This window comes from Mustela lutreola, chromosome 7 (assembly GCF_030435805.1).
Source record: "Mustela lutreola isolate mMusLut2 chromosome 7, mMusLut2.pri, whole genome shotgun sequence".
In the NCBI taxonomy this organism is placed as follows: domain Eukaryota; kingdom Metazoa; phylum Chordata; class Mammalia; order Carnivora; family Mustelidae; genus Mustela; species Mustela lutreola.
In genome coordinates, this window is record NC_081296.1 from 44104790 (window position 1) to 44118267 (window position 13478).

At 33.7% G+C, this 13478-nt stretch overlaps 2 protein-coding genes across 7 annotated transcripts in view; one reads left to right on the forward strand and one right to left on the reverse strand.

Annotated features, from left to right (window-relative positions):
• The window catches only part of TEX9 (testis expressed 9), an 83531-nt gene extending 77607 nt beyond the window's left edge, over positions 1 to 5924 (forward strand). For both annotated transcript variants that reach the window (XM_059180599.1, XM_059180602.1), the window contains one exon: positions 5601 to 5924. In XM_059180599.1, coding sequence (XP_059036582.1) covers positions 5601 to 5765 — 165 coding nt within the window. In that variant the 3' untranslated portion in view covers positions 5766 to 5924. The remainder of the gene's footprint in view (positions 1 to 5600) is intronic.
• The window catches only part of MNS1 (meiosis specific nuclear structural 1), an 87409-nt gene that overhangs the window by 13840 nt on the left and 60091 nt on the right, over positions 1 to 13478 (reverse strand). For all 5 annotated transcript variants that reach the window (XM_059180594.1, XM_059180596.1, XM_059180595.1 and 2 more), the window contains 4 exons: positions 6760 to 6862; positions 4226 to 4455; positions 3225 to 3441; positions 3016 to 3123 (listed from right to left, as the gene is read on the reverse strand). In XM_059180594.1, coding sequence (XP_059036577.1) covers positions 3016 to 3123; positions 3225 to 3441; positions 4226 to 4455; positions 6760 to 6862 — 658 coding nt within the window. The remainder of the gene's footprint in view (positions 1 to 3015; positions 3124 to 3224; positions 3442 to 4225; positions 4456 to 6759; positions 6863 to 13478) is intronic.

Genomic DNA, 13478 nt, shown 5'->3' on the forward strand with positions numbered 1-13478 from the left:
CAAAAGAAATGAAATCTTGCCATTTGCAACAACGTGGATGGAACTAGAGCGTATCATGCTTAGCGAAATAAGTCAAGCAGAGAAAGACAACTATCATATGATCTCCCTGATATGAGGAAGTGGTGATGCAACATGGAGGCTTAAATGGGTAGAAGAATAAATGAAACAAGATGGGATTGGGAGGGAGACAAACCATAAGTGACTCTTAATCTCACAAAACAAACTGAGGGTTGCCGGGGGGAGGGGGTTGGGGAGAAGGGGGTGGGATTATGGACATTGGGGAGGGTATGTGATTTGGTGAGTGCTGTGAAGTGTGTAAACCTGGTGATTCACAGACCTGGGGATAAAAATATATGTTTATAAAAAATATATGTTTATAAAAAATAAAAAATTAAAAAAAAAAAAAAAGAAACACATTACCAATATCAGAAATGAAACATGGAATACCACTAGAGACCCTGCAGACATCCAAAGGATAATAAGGGAATTGTATGAACGATTCTACACACACAAGTTTGACAACTTAGAGAAAATGGATAACTTCCTTAAACACAAGTCATTAATACTAACCAAATATGAAATAAGATCATTTGAATTGCCCTATAACTATTAAGGACATTGAATTAATAATTTAAAACTCCGGGGCCAGATAGTTTCATTGGAAAATACTACCAAATGTTTAATGAAGAATTAAAACCAATTTTATACAATCTTCCAGAAGATAGGAGAGGAGGGAAAACTTCCCTTTTTATTTTATGAATATCGTATTATCCTGACACCAGTATAAAAACAGAAAACTTAAAACCAATATTCCTCATAAATATGAGTGAAAAAAATCCTTAGCATAATATCAGAAAATAGAATCCAGCCATACATTAAAAATTATATACCAGTGGGATTTATTCCAGTGAATGAAGACTGTTTCAGTATTCAAAAAAAAAAAAAAACAATGTAATCCACCAGGATAAAGAAGAAAAAGCACATGATCTTATCTATAAGTGTAGAAAAAGCATTTGACAAAACCTTCATGATAAAAACCTTCAGAAAAATAGGGATAGAAGAGAACTTTAAGTTAATAAAGAACATCTGTCTACAAAACAAAGTACAGTTAACAGCATGCTTTCCCCTTAAATAGGCAACAAAGAGAGTTGACGTCTATTTCGTCACTCTTATTCAACATAGTGATAGACAAAGCTAGAAGTTTCAGTTAGTACAATAAAGCAAGAAAAGTAAATTAAAAAGATAAAGATAAGAAAAAAGAAGACTCCCTACTTGCAGAAAACATGACTGGTTATGTAGGGGAAAAAAAAACTCCTACAAGTTACTAAGTGAATACGGGAAGGTTATGAGATACAAGATCAATATAAAGTTAATTCACTAATAATGAGTCCATGGATACTGGAATTAAAACAAATTCCATTTATAATTGCTCAAAAAAATGAAATATTTAAATATAAATCTATAAAGCACATACAGGATTTATATACTAAAAACTATAAAACACTGAGGAAACTATTCAAAGATCATATAAATGGGAATCGTATTATGTTCATGGACTGGTAGACTCAACATTGTGAACATGTCAATTCTCCCCAAATGGATACTCAGATTTAATGCAATTCCTATCAAAATCCCAGAAGGCTATTTTTGTAGATAGAGATAAGATTATTCTAAAATATATATGGAAAGGCTAAAGTAAATTTGAAGACTATAGCTACAGTAATCAATTCTGTGTGGTATGGATGGAGGGATAGATACATAGATCAATAGAGCAAAACAGAGGTCCAGGAACAGACCCATACAAATATACTTAACTGTTTCAATAAAGTTCTAAAAGCAATTTGATGTAAGATAGAAAATCTTTTCAACAATTGGTAGGGGCAACGGAACATCTAAAAGCAAAAACCATGACCCAAGTTTCATACCCTATAAGAAATACTAACTGAAAGCAGATCACAGATACAAATGTAAGAGTAAAAACTTTTAGAAAAAAAAATTCGTCAGGATTTAGACAAAAACTTCGTAGAATTGATGTCAAATTATGATCTATAAAAATTAAAATTGGTGAACTGGACCTCATAGAAACCGAAAACATTTGCTTGGAGAAAGACCCTGTAAGAAGATGAAAAGGCGAGCTACAGATAAGAGAAAATTTGTAAACCTACAAACCTGACAAAGGACTAGTAACTAGAATAACATAAACAACTCTCAAAACTCTACAATAAACTAACAACTCAGTTAGAAAACTGGCACGTCATCCTGACATGAGGTCAGAATACGATATTATTCAACACTGTTTCCTGTGGTTTTCTGACTATTCTATACACTAATAAGAAGGAATATTGAAATCTTCAACTATAATTATAGATTTGTCTCTTTCTCCTTTCAGTTTTATTTCATCCATTTTGAAGCTTTATTTAGGCTCAGCCACCTTTAGGGCTGTTCCAGCCTCTAGATGAATTTATCCTATTGGCATCATGATTTCCACCCTAACTTGCTTTTGATTAGTGATTAGTAAATCTCTCCCCATCCTTCTGTTTTTAAACTATATGTCTTCATACTTAAATTGTGTTTCTCACAGGGGAGACAGTTGAATCACACCTTTTACGCTGTTAACTGCTGCCTAGGACTAGCTTTTTTATCCAGCCTGAAAATTCTTCTAATTTTAGTGGTGGTTTGTTTTGTTTTAAAAGCTTTTATTTACTTATCTCACAGAGAGAAGGAGACAGAGTGAGAGAGAAAGCATAAGCAGGGGAAGGAGCAGAAGGAGAGGGAGAAGCAGGGAGCAGAGAGCCTGATACAGAGCTCAGTCCCAGGGCTTGGAGATCATGACCTGAGCTGAAGGCAGACGCTTAACCAACTGAGCCACCCAGGTGCCCCTAATTTTAGTGTTTATACTATTTACACATACTATAATTACCAATATAGTTGGATTTAGATCTACCATTTTTCTACTGCTTCATCTCAAAGTGATATGCTCTATGTTAAATCATTCTTTCCATTTCCAAAACTTACTCTTAGTTTCATCCTATATATTTCAGCTTGCTCTTCCTCGTATAATTCTTGTCGCACTTGTTCCAAATCTTCACGTTGCCGCAGCATTTCTTCCAATTTCTGAGTCAACTATTAAATTTTAAAGAAACACACAAACGTTAATAGGAAACAAATTCTAAAACAAGTATTTCAGAATTTCTCTAGTGTTAAAGAAGTGGCTATTTTATTACCATGTTCTGAAGCTGTAGTCTTTTCTCTTCATTTTCTTGAACTTTTGCCATCCGATCTTCTTCTCTTTGTTGCTGCATGTTGGCGAATTCTATAATTTTTCTGTTTTCTTCTTCCATCTCCTCACGTTTCTTCTTTCTCCAGAGAGCCTGCTCTTTCTGAAACTCTTCTATATACTTTCGAGTTACATTCATTTTTTCTAACTTTTTCTGTCTTTCCCTAAAAAGCAATAATGAGTAGTTTTATAGTAATAGAAATAATATTGAAAAATGTGTCATTTCCTTCAGTTGATAATAACATGGGCAAAAACAGCTTTTCTATTTACTTACCTATTTATTTATTTGAGAGAGAGAGAGAGAGAGCGCCGCGCACGTGCGCACAGATGAACAGAGCGAGGGACAGAGGGAGGAGAATCTCAAGCAGACCCCCCACTGAGCCTGGAGCTTGACATGGGGTCAGTCTCACAACCCTGAGATCATGACCTGAACCAAAATCAAGAGTCAGATGCTTAAATGACAGAGCCAACTAGGCGCCCCACAGCTTTTCTACTTACAGTTTATTCATTCATTAATACCACAAACATTTTGAGTATCCACTGTGTACCACTAAATATAATGACAGGTATGAATCTTCTGAGTGAAATACTACTTATACCTCTCCTCTAAACTATTAATGAAGTTTTATGCATCTCACTTCAGAAAGGCCAACAACCTGCACTTCCACTGTCTAGCCAAGAAATGATCAGAATACAAGTCCTCTGACACGATATGTGCATATTTAAGAAAAACAAAGGTTTCATCATTTTGTTACTTAATAAACATTTGTTATCAGGTAACTGTCATGCTTACAAAGATAAACAAGAGTTCTAGTTTATATGATTATAACATTTACTGAGGACTTACTACGTACTAGGCACTGTTCAGTTGCTTTATGTCTTCAAAACGGGCTTAAGATCAATCGAATCTCAATGTTTAGACATGGAAAAAAGCTGGGATAAACTTACAATTGATCTTCTTCATAAATTTTCCTAACAATTTCATCAATCATGAGTTTCTCTTTTAGTAACTGCTCATATGCTTCCTGTTTTTTCTTCTCTTGTTCTTCAAGTTGTTTCTCTAAGTCAAGATAATACTGTGCTTTTACTTGATTCCGTTTGTCTTCCGCAGCATTCTCTTCCTTTACTGCTCTCTCGTGTTCCTCCATCATGGTTTTGGCTATTTCAGCATCACGTTTCTGTTATTAAAACAAGATTCATCTTTCCATTTTCAAATGTGAGCACAGTATGATAGAATATTTCAAAACAGATGTAATGGATTATTATAAAGCCTACTGCATAAAACATTTTCATCTAAGGGAAGTTACTGTCACCTGAAGGGTTTGAATGATGAGTCAAACCTTAAAGAGGCTTTCCCATTCCTTCAAGTAGGTCTCAAGGAAATACAGGAAAAGGATAACTAGTAACTCCACATTTGACAAACAGCAAATAAAATTAGAAGTACCTAATTAATACTATGTTTAAAAAGCAGCAGTCCCCTTTTTCTTTTATTTAAAAGCATATAGGCAATTCTTAACGTCATTGTGTATCAGGTGCATTTACAACAAGGTTGGTACTCTTTTTCATAGAAGTGTGCTATTAAACAGCTCTGAGCAACTCTTATTTTCCCAACCTAAACTTTCCTTCTTGCCTCTGGCCCTTGAAGTCCATCATCTCTCGTTTATTAAATGCCCTTTATAATCACTTTAACTTAGAAGAGCCTTGTATATTACTGTGTCTGTTTTCTGTGGCTTTTAATTCACTCACTCAAGACAATTCCCTCTGAGTTGGAGACAATCTTGCTTCTTAACTAGGTTAAACCTCTTATTGATTTTGAGCATTTTGAAATCAGTAACCAAATAAATTGTAAATTAAATATATTGAGGCAATTTTTGTTACCTTTTACCATTATGATCACAATCCAAACACTAGAATGGTTAATAGCATCAAACAGACAAGAAGAAGCAGATTAAACTATGAATGCTGAATGCTATTCCTGATCCAACTGATGCCTTCACACCAAATACACTATTAATAGGACTTGACCAAAACTCTTTCTCTGCTTCTATTTTCTTACCACATGCTGTACTAGGTTCTTTAAAAAAAAATGTGAAATGATAAAAACATTTATGTACACATTGCCGTAGGTGCCATACACATAGTCAAGTTCTAGGACTATTTGAGTTTAATCTTTATGAACCAATTTTATTTAGAAAATGGAGAAAATTCTTTAAGGAGTCAGATTAAAATGTACAGTTGCTTTGATAAACCTCAAGTATTGGGGTAAAACTGCAAACTACTAGCCAAAGAGTACATTGTTTATGTTCTACTTTATTTCTTCAAGCTTAGAAAAGAACTATGTGGCTTAGGAAATGAAGTCTCCTCATGCTCTCCTACAACCTGTCTCACCAAAAGCGATGCCAGTCGAGAGCCTGCCGTGCAAAGCTCCCGACTTCTCCCGCACCGACACACGCACACACAGATCACTGGGGCCAGCATCTCATCGTAGTAGATGACTTTATCACATGGCGCTGGTTAAGTATTTTGATATTATTCCTCTAATTGTATGTGTATGTGAACATATATGTGTGTTGAGATCCACACATGGCTGATGTACACATACAGGTTTAAATAAATGGTCTGTGGTATGTATTATTGTCCAACTCGATTTTTCTGCAGCTTTTTTTCTTTTTAGCCTAAAATATATTCAGACCAACTTTAAAAGCCAGAACATTTACCCTACCTCTTCTCTTTAATAGTTGTATAATATCTTTGAAAGGGATCTAGGAGAGAAGGAACTCTACCACCAAAATGCTCTAAATAATAGAGAAACAAGCAGAAGGAACTTACAAAACCATGTAATCAACAGTCAGACCTCTTCATCTACCATCTAGCCATCAAATGATGGTGTGCACCCTGCTTGGAAGTATTAACTCAGTAAACCCTATTCTATATTTACTGTATAACACCACTGGTAAGCGTGTCTGAAACTCCTTTGCCCAAGAATAAATCTTGCCCTAACTTGGCAGTATGTCAGGAGTTAGAAGGAGGATAAAAATAGAAAAAGAAGAGGGAGATATTTTAAAAACAGGCATGTTTCCTGCCTAAAATTATGAAACACTTCAATTTTTAAAACATTTAACACATAAAAAATTTAATAACATTCTAAAATATATTGATCACACTAACAATTTGTACTATATTGATTTGTCAAAGAATAATCAGTGAGACCATAGGAATGCTCAGACTGAGTATAACCATTCTAAACAGTAACCTCATTCTTTGGGTCTCTGAAAGATTCTAATATTAAATTAAACAAGGCTCACTATTAAATAATCTAGGAGTTCCTGTACCTTAAGTATCTGAAAAGTATAAAAGTATTTAAGAAAACTAGCAGTGTAAATTCCTTATCATATATAACAATTTTCACAAAATTGGTCTATTTGTGGTTTCCTAAATGAAGCTAAAAATACAGAAAACATAATGACCAGAAACATGATTACCATTTGCTCGTATTTAATGGCATCCTTCTCTGCAATCTGGGCTGCCCTTTCTTTATTCATGTAAGCGGCTTTTAATTTTTTCTCCAATTCTCTGAGCTCAATACTGTTAAAAAAAAAAAAGAAAGAAAGAAATATAAAATTGAGGACCATATTTCTTCCTATTTTAGAAGTCTCGATCTGAAGTTTAAAAGAACTTTTTTCCTAAATGTCAAAGATATTATTAAATACCTTGAAAACAATATCCTTTCCTCCCTTCACCCAAAGAAAACTCAGAATGCATATGAAGTGACGTATTATAATTAATTTTCTAGACAAAACAACCCTTTTATTTCCAATAATCATCACTAAAAATCCTTTTGCCAGAGTCACTTAGAGAAGATGGTTTATCGATATTGGTTAAAACTTCTGTCCAGCCACTAATGCTATTGAGCTAAAAGAACTATAGTGGAGTGCTTTAAAGCAAATGACTTAAATTTTATACCTCGGTTTTGTTACCCGTAGAAGGGTTAGCTATGGGAATTAGTTAATGTGTATAAAAAGCTTAGAAAAGTACCTGTTACAGAGTAAACATTCTATGAATTGAATATAGAATATAAACATTCTATGAATATTTTTTGATAATGATGATGAAGAGGAATGACCATGGGCAAGTTTGCTTCAATTCTCTGTTTGCTTATCTGTTAAAAATGAGGATTGCCCTCAGATAATCTCTAAACTGCTTTTGAATGAATTCTTTCCCTAGCTTTAGTGGAAAACAATCTGCCATATATAACTTCTCAATGTGCCAGAATTCTGAACATGAGAATTCTGAGTTGGAAGGGTCCTTAGATGGTTACTTGGATGCACAAATTAATTCTTTTTTTTAAAAAAATTTATTATTTATTTTAGAAAGAGAGAGTTGTGGGGAGGCAGAGGGACAGAGAGTCTGAAGCAGACTCTGCACTAAGCCTGGAGCCCAGTGCAGGGCTTGCTCTCACAACCCTGAGATCATGGCCTGAGCTGAGCCACCCAGATGCCCCAAACACATCTTAATTCTTTCTAGAACAAAGGCACTCACCTAATTATAAACAACTTATAAGTACCCTATACCTCCAAAGAGACAGTCTTCATGGGTAAGCTATTCTTGGTGTTGTGATGTGTCCTTCTTGCCCTTACTGTTGTAGGTATAAATGTATATGACACAAGATCGCTTTCTTTCATAAAAAATAATAATTTAAATGAGGATTAAGTTTCTAGGTTAATCTACATATTTTACTCTAATAGACTGCAATATATTTATAAGGGGTTTTGTTGGAATTAGGTATTAGTATCTGTAAACCAACATATGAACCCAATCACAAATTTATAAAATTACCTCTCTGAGGCAAAGTCCATCAAATTCCAAAAACTAACATGCAAATAAGTGACTTTTGTTTGAAGGACAAGTACACACATTTCTATTGGATATTTACCTAGAAGTGAAACATCTGAATCTCAGGGTAGGCTGTGTTCCAATGCAGCAGAAAATGCCAGCTTTCTAATGCTTTGCACAGCTTCATACTCCTAGTGCTTACACTGCTACACATCCTAGTAACACTCTTTAGTCTTGTCATTCTTTTTCGCTTTAACCACTCTTGTGGGTGTGTAATATATCATTAGGGTTTTAATTTGTTTTCCTAAAACTGAGACCTTCCCATAAGTTTGAGTCATTCCTACATCTTCTGTGAAGTTATTGTTCAATATTTTTTTGCCTGTTTTTAGACTACATTGTCAACTTCTTACTGCTGCATAAAAGTTATTTATAAATTCTTGATATAAGTCTTTCGTTGCTTCTATGCACTGCAAATGTATCATTCCAGTCTGTACTTACTCTCAGTTTCTTTAGATGAAGAGAAGTATTCTAATACACCAATCTTTTTCTTCATTGTCCATGACTTCTGTGTCATGTTTTAAGAAATGTTGCCTACTGCACAGACATAAAGGCATTTTCTTATATTAGTCTCTCAAAACTTTGTTTCACTATTGACTTTTAGACTACAATCATTCAAGAATTGATTTTTGTATGTAGTGTGAGGTGAAAATCAAGTTCATTTTTGTACATATAGCTATTGAATTGATCCAGTACCATTTTATAAAACTCTCCATTTCTGATTGCTCTGCAGTACCAGAACAGTGACAGTTCTCTGCAATGTCATAAAGTTCAAGTGTACATCTATGCATGGATCCGTTGTTGAATATATCCCATCCTTCCTCAGCTGGGGTTCCCTAAAAGAAATTAGCCCCATGGAAGACTGAGTAACTGTATATTAATTTTCTCATAGACCATATATAGTTGGCATTGTTTTAGATTGATAGGAGGTTAGTTAATTCACTACAGATAAAGGATGCCTTAGGCCATTAGGGTTTAAATTTTCTGGGTGAGAAGATGGGCTCCATTCCATTCCATTGATCCATTTGTTTATTCTGTGCTAAAACCACAGAATATTATCATGATTATTGGAGCTTTATAATTTTTCACACCCTAGAGAATAAATCTCCAATTTTGGTCTTCTCAAAGATCATCTTAGTTATTCTTGGTACTTTGCATTTCTATGTACATTTTAGAATCAGCTCTTCAAGTGTCACTATAAACAATACTGGCTGAAATTCTGAATAGGACTATACTGAATCTGTGAATGAGTATTGACATTTTCCCAATACTGAGTTTTTAATTCAGTTAAGCTGGTATATCCTTCCAATTATTTAGGTTTTAAAAGCTATTAATAATGGTTTATTTTGGGGGTGAATGGGTGGCTCAGTTGGTTAAGCAACTGCCTTTGGCTCCGGTCATGATCCTGGATCCCCTGGACGGAGCCCCACATGGGGGGGGGGGGGGGGTCCCTGCTCAGCAGGGAGTCTGTTTCTCCCTTTCACCTCTCCCCTTTCATGCTCTCTTTCTCTCTCTCAAATAAATAAACTAAAAAAAAAAAAAAAAAAATTACAATAATGGTTTATTTTTTTGTTTTCTCTCAGTGTTGAGGTTTTATACCTCTTTTATTAGGTATTTATTTTTTATGCTCTTGTACAAATTATTTTTTAAAATTTTGTTCTCTAATTGTTAATCTATAGAAATACAATTAATGAAGAAATACAAATATTGACTTCACATCCAAAAACACTGCTGAACTTATAATTTATACATAGATTCTTTTGGATTTTCTACATACACAGTGATATCATCTAGGAATAATTAAAGTTTTATTTCTTTACTGCCAATCCTAACACCTTTCATTTACTTTTCTTGCATTATTGCACTGGCTAGTATGTCCATACAAAGATGAGTTGAAGGTATTATAGCAAGCATCCCTGTCTTCTTAAAAAGTGTTTAACATTTGCCATTAAGTATGATGTTACTGTAAACTCCATTTTATTCCTCATTTCCTAATCCTTTTTAAAATTTTTTAAAATTGATTTATATCAATTGGCTTTTTCTGCTCATATAGTTTTTCTATGATATTCTGTTAATGGGATGAATTGCATGTATTGATTTTCTAGTTAAACCCACTTTAGATTCCCTAGGATAAGTTAAAATTTGGTCAGATGTAATAATATCTTTCTCACTTGCCACTGGATTTGATACTAATTTCTAATTACAATAGCTAAATTCAAGAGAAAAATTAGTCTATAATTTTTAACCCTATTCAGGTACTGACCTGATTAAAAATCAATTGGGAAGTGTTCCCTCTTTTCCCATTCAGCAAAACTATGTGAGACTGGTGTTATTGAGTGTTTGGTAAAATTCATCAACCACCTAACCACATAGGTTTCTTTGTGAACAAGGTTAATTATCGATGTAAAAGTCTAAAAGTTATAGAAACATTTAGGTTTCTGTTACAACTTGTGCCAGTTTGGTAAAATGTTCTATTTATGAATTTATCTAAATTTCCATATTTGTATCAAATTGTTCACAATATCCTATAATCTAGCAAATTTTTGTATGATCTATAGTGATATCCTATCATCCATTCTAAAAAAAAAATTGGTTATTCATGAATTCTGTTACACTTTATCATTCTTGTAAAGGGTTATCAATTTTACTAGCCTTTTTAAGGCACAATTCTTGGCTTTGATTCTACTTTATGTTTACACCCTCTTGTATTTGTTTCTGCTCTTATTGTTCTTCTATATTCTTTTGTAATCCTTCCAGATGGAAATTTGCTGTTCATTTTCTAATAATTCCAGAGGGAGCCTTCATTTCTAGTAGTCATTTCAGATTATAAATGACTCTTGAGTAACAGTTTTAGCTAAACCATATAAGCTTTTTTTTTTAATCCTATAACTTTTATTGTGGTAAAATACACAAAACAAAAATTTGCCATTTTTAACTATTTTATGTATACAATTCAGTGATGTTAATTACATTCACAATATTCTACAACCATCTATCACTCTTTCCAGAAATTTTCATCATTCTAAATAGAAATGCTGTACTCATTTAAGTAAATAACTCCCCATTCTTCCCTTTCCCTAACTCTTGGTAACATCTAACTACTTTTTCGTCTCTATAAATTTACCTGTACTAGTATTTCACATAAGTGGAATTATACAGTATTTATCCTCTTATGTCTGGCTTACTTCCTTAACATATTGCTTTTATTGTTCAACCATATTGTAGCAGGTATCAGAACATCATTCCTTTTCAAAACTGAATGATATTATCTATATCAAAGATTATCCATTCATCTATTGATGGACATTTGGATTGTTCCCACCTTTTGGCTATTATGAATAATGAATAATGCTGCATTAAACACTAGTGTAAAAATATCTGATTAAGTCTGCTTTCAGACTTAATCCTTGTGGATACCCACCAAGGCCTGGAATTACTAAATCATATGGTAATTGTATATTTAACTTTTTGAAAATCGCTGAACTGCTTTCCACAGTGCTTGCACCATTTTAAATTCCTACCAGCAATGTCCAAGGGTTCCAATTTCCATTATTTTTATTACAGCTATCCTAGCAATTTCCCTAATGACTGAGGATGTTGAGTGTTTTTGTCTGTCTACTTTGAATAAATCTCTAAGTACTTCCCATATTTTTGAACTGCATTGTCTTTTGTTGTTAAATTGTAGGGATCCCTTACATATTCTGATACATATTATCAGAGATACAATATGCTTTTCTGGCCTGAGTTAGGAGTTATGTGAAATAGAGATAGGCATCTTGTGTCAATCCTTCAGGCAGCTCCCAAGTAGGTTAAACATACATATACAATAATTTTCTAATAAGATCTGCTCTGCTCTCTCCAGAACCAGGGATAGATACAATATGAGCTACTACTGCCTTCTAGACTGCCTCAGAGCTGGGAGGGGAAGAAGCAAAGACAAGTAAAACAAATAATACCACAAACTTTGCTACCATTTCTAAGTTGCCTTTTTCTTGATTCAGCATTCACTAGGTTGCTATAAACCTTTGATTGTTTTAATTGTACTGGTATCAGCAAGGAACTGGTTATGTATTTAATAAGGGAAGACTAGGTCTTATCTTCTCTTTGAGCTAGTTTTTGCTGAACTTAAATACAAATTATACATGAGATACTTCTTTCCTTTCGTAAAACTATGTGTTAACAATGTGATAAATGTACAGTTGCCAATTATGTAATTATAAATTGTGTAATTATAATTATACAATTAATCATAATTTTAAATAATTGACTAAAATTGTTAATCACATGTGTAATTATTAATTGATTCATGCTTTAATTAAAAAAAGGACTTCTCAGGCACCTGGGTGGCTCAGTGGGTTAAGCCTCTGCCTTTGGCTCAGATCATGATTTCAGGGTCCTGGGATCGAGCCCCGCATCGGGCTCTCTGCTGGGCAGGGAGCCTGCTTCCCCTTCTCTCTGTCTACTTGTAATCTCTGTCAAATAAATAATTTAAAAATCTTAAAAAAAAAAAAAAGACTTCTAAAAATAGAGAGTTAAAGCATTTCAAGTTAAAAGCAGTGAGCAAGTGTCTTAAATATTTTCTTGGATTAAAAAAAAATCATGTGTTCAAAAATCAAATAACAAAATAATCTTGTGACTTTCAAACTCAATTATTTAAAAAAAAATTTTCAATGAGCTTTCAAAATTGACCCTGGGTTTTAAAAATTCTTTCTTTTAATTTAAGGAGCTTAATCTTACTATAAATGACTTTCAATAACTTAGGATATATTTTGAGTACCACAGTAAACATTTTCTTGAATTTAGACCTGCCAATCCACAGATGAAAACACTAATTGGAATAATGGTCCATTTCTGTATCAGTCAAAATTCTATCATGGCTTATGCACAAAGTGAAAAACTCTTAGAAGTCTTGACACTGCTTAGAAACAGCATATTCTATTTGAAAAAGTACTCAACTGAATGACTTTTGCCTTAAGTTTGAAGAAAATTTTCACAAAATACAGAATTCTAGATGGGCCATTACTTTCCTTTGCCCTTTCAATCTCCGGTCTTCTCGTTTTCACTGCTGGCTTTCACATTCAGTCACACTTCTGATTGCTGCTCCTGTGAAGGTAATCGTCTTTTGTGGGGCTGCTTTTGTGATTCTCATTATTGTTTCCTTTCAAAAGTTTGAGTAGGATGAGTATAGGTATCTTTTCGTCATTTTTTGTGTTTTAACCTGTGGCTTTATTTCCTTTATCATATTTGGAAATTCTTGCCCAGTGTCTTTTCAAACACTGCTTCTGCATCAGCCTCTTTTATTTCTACTCCT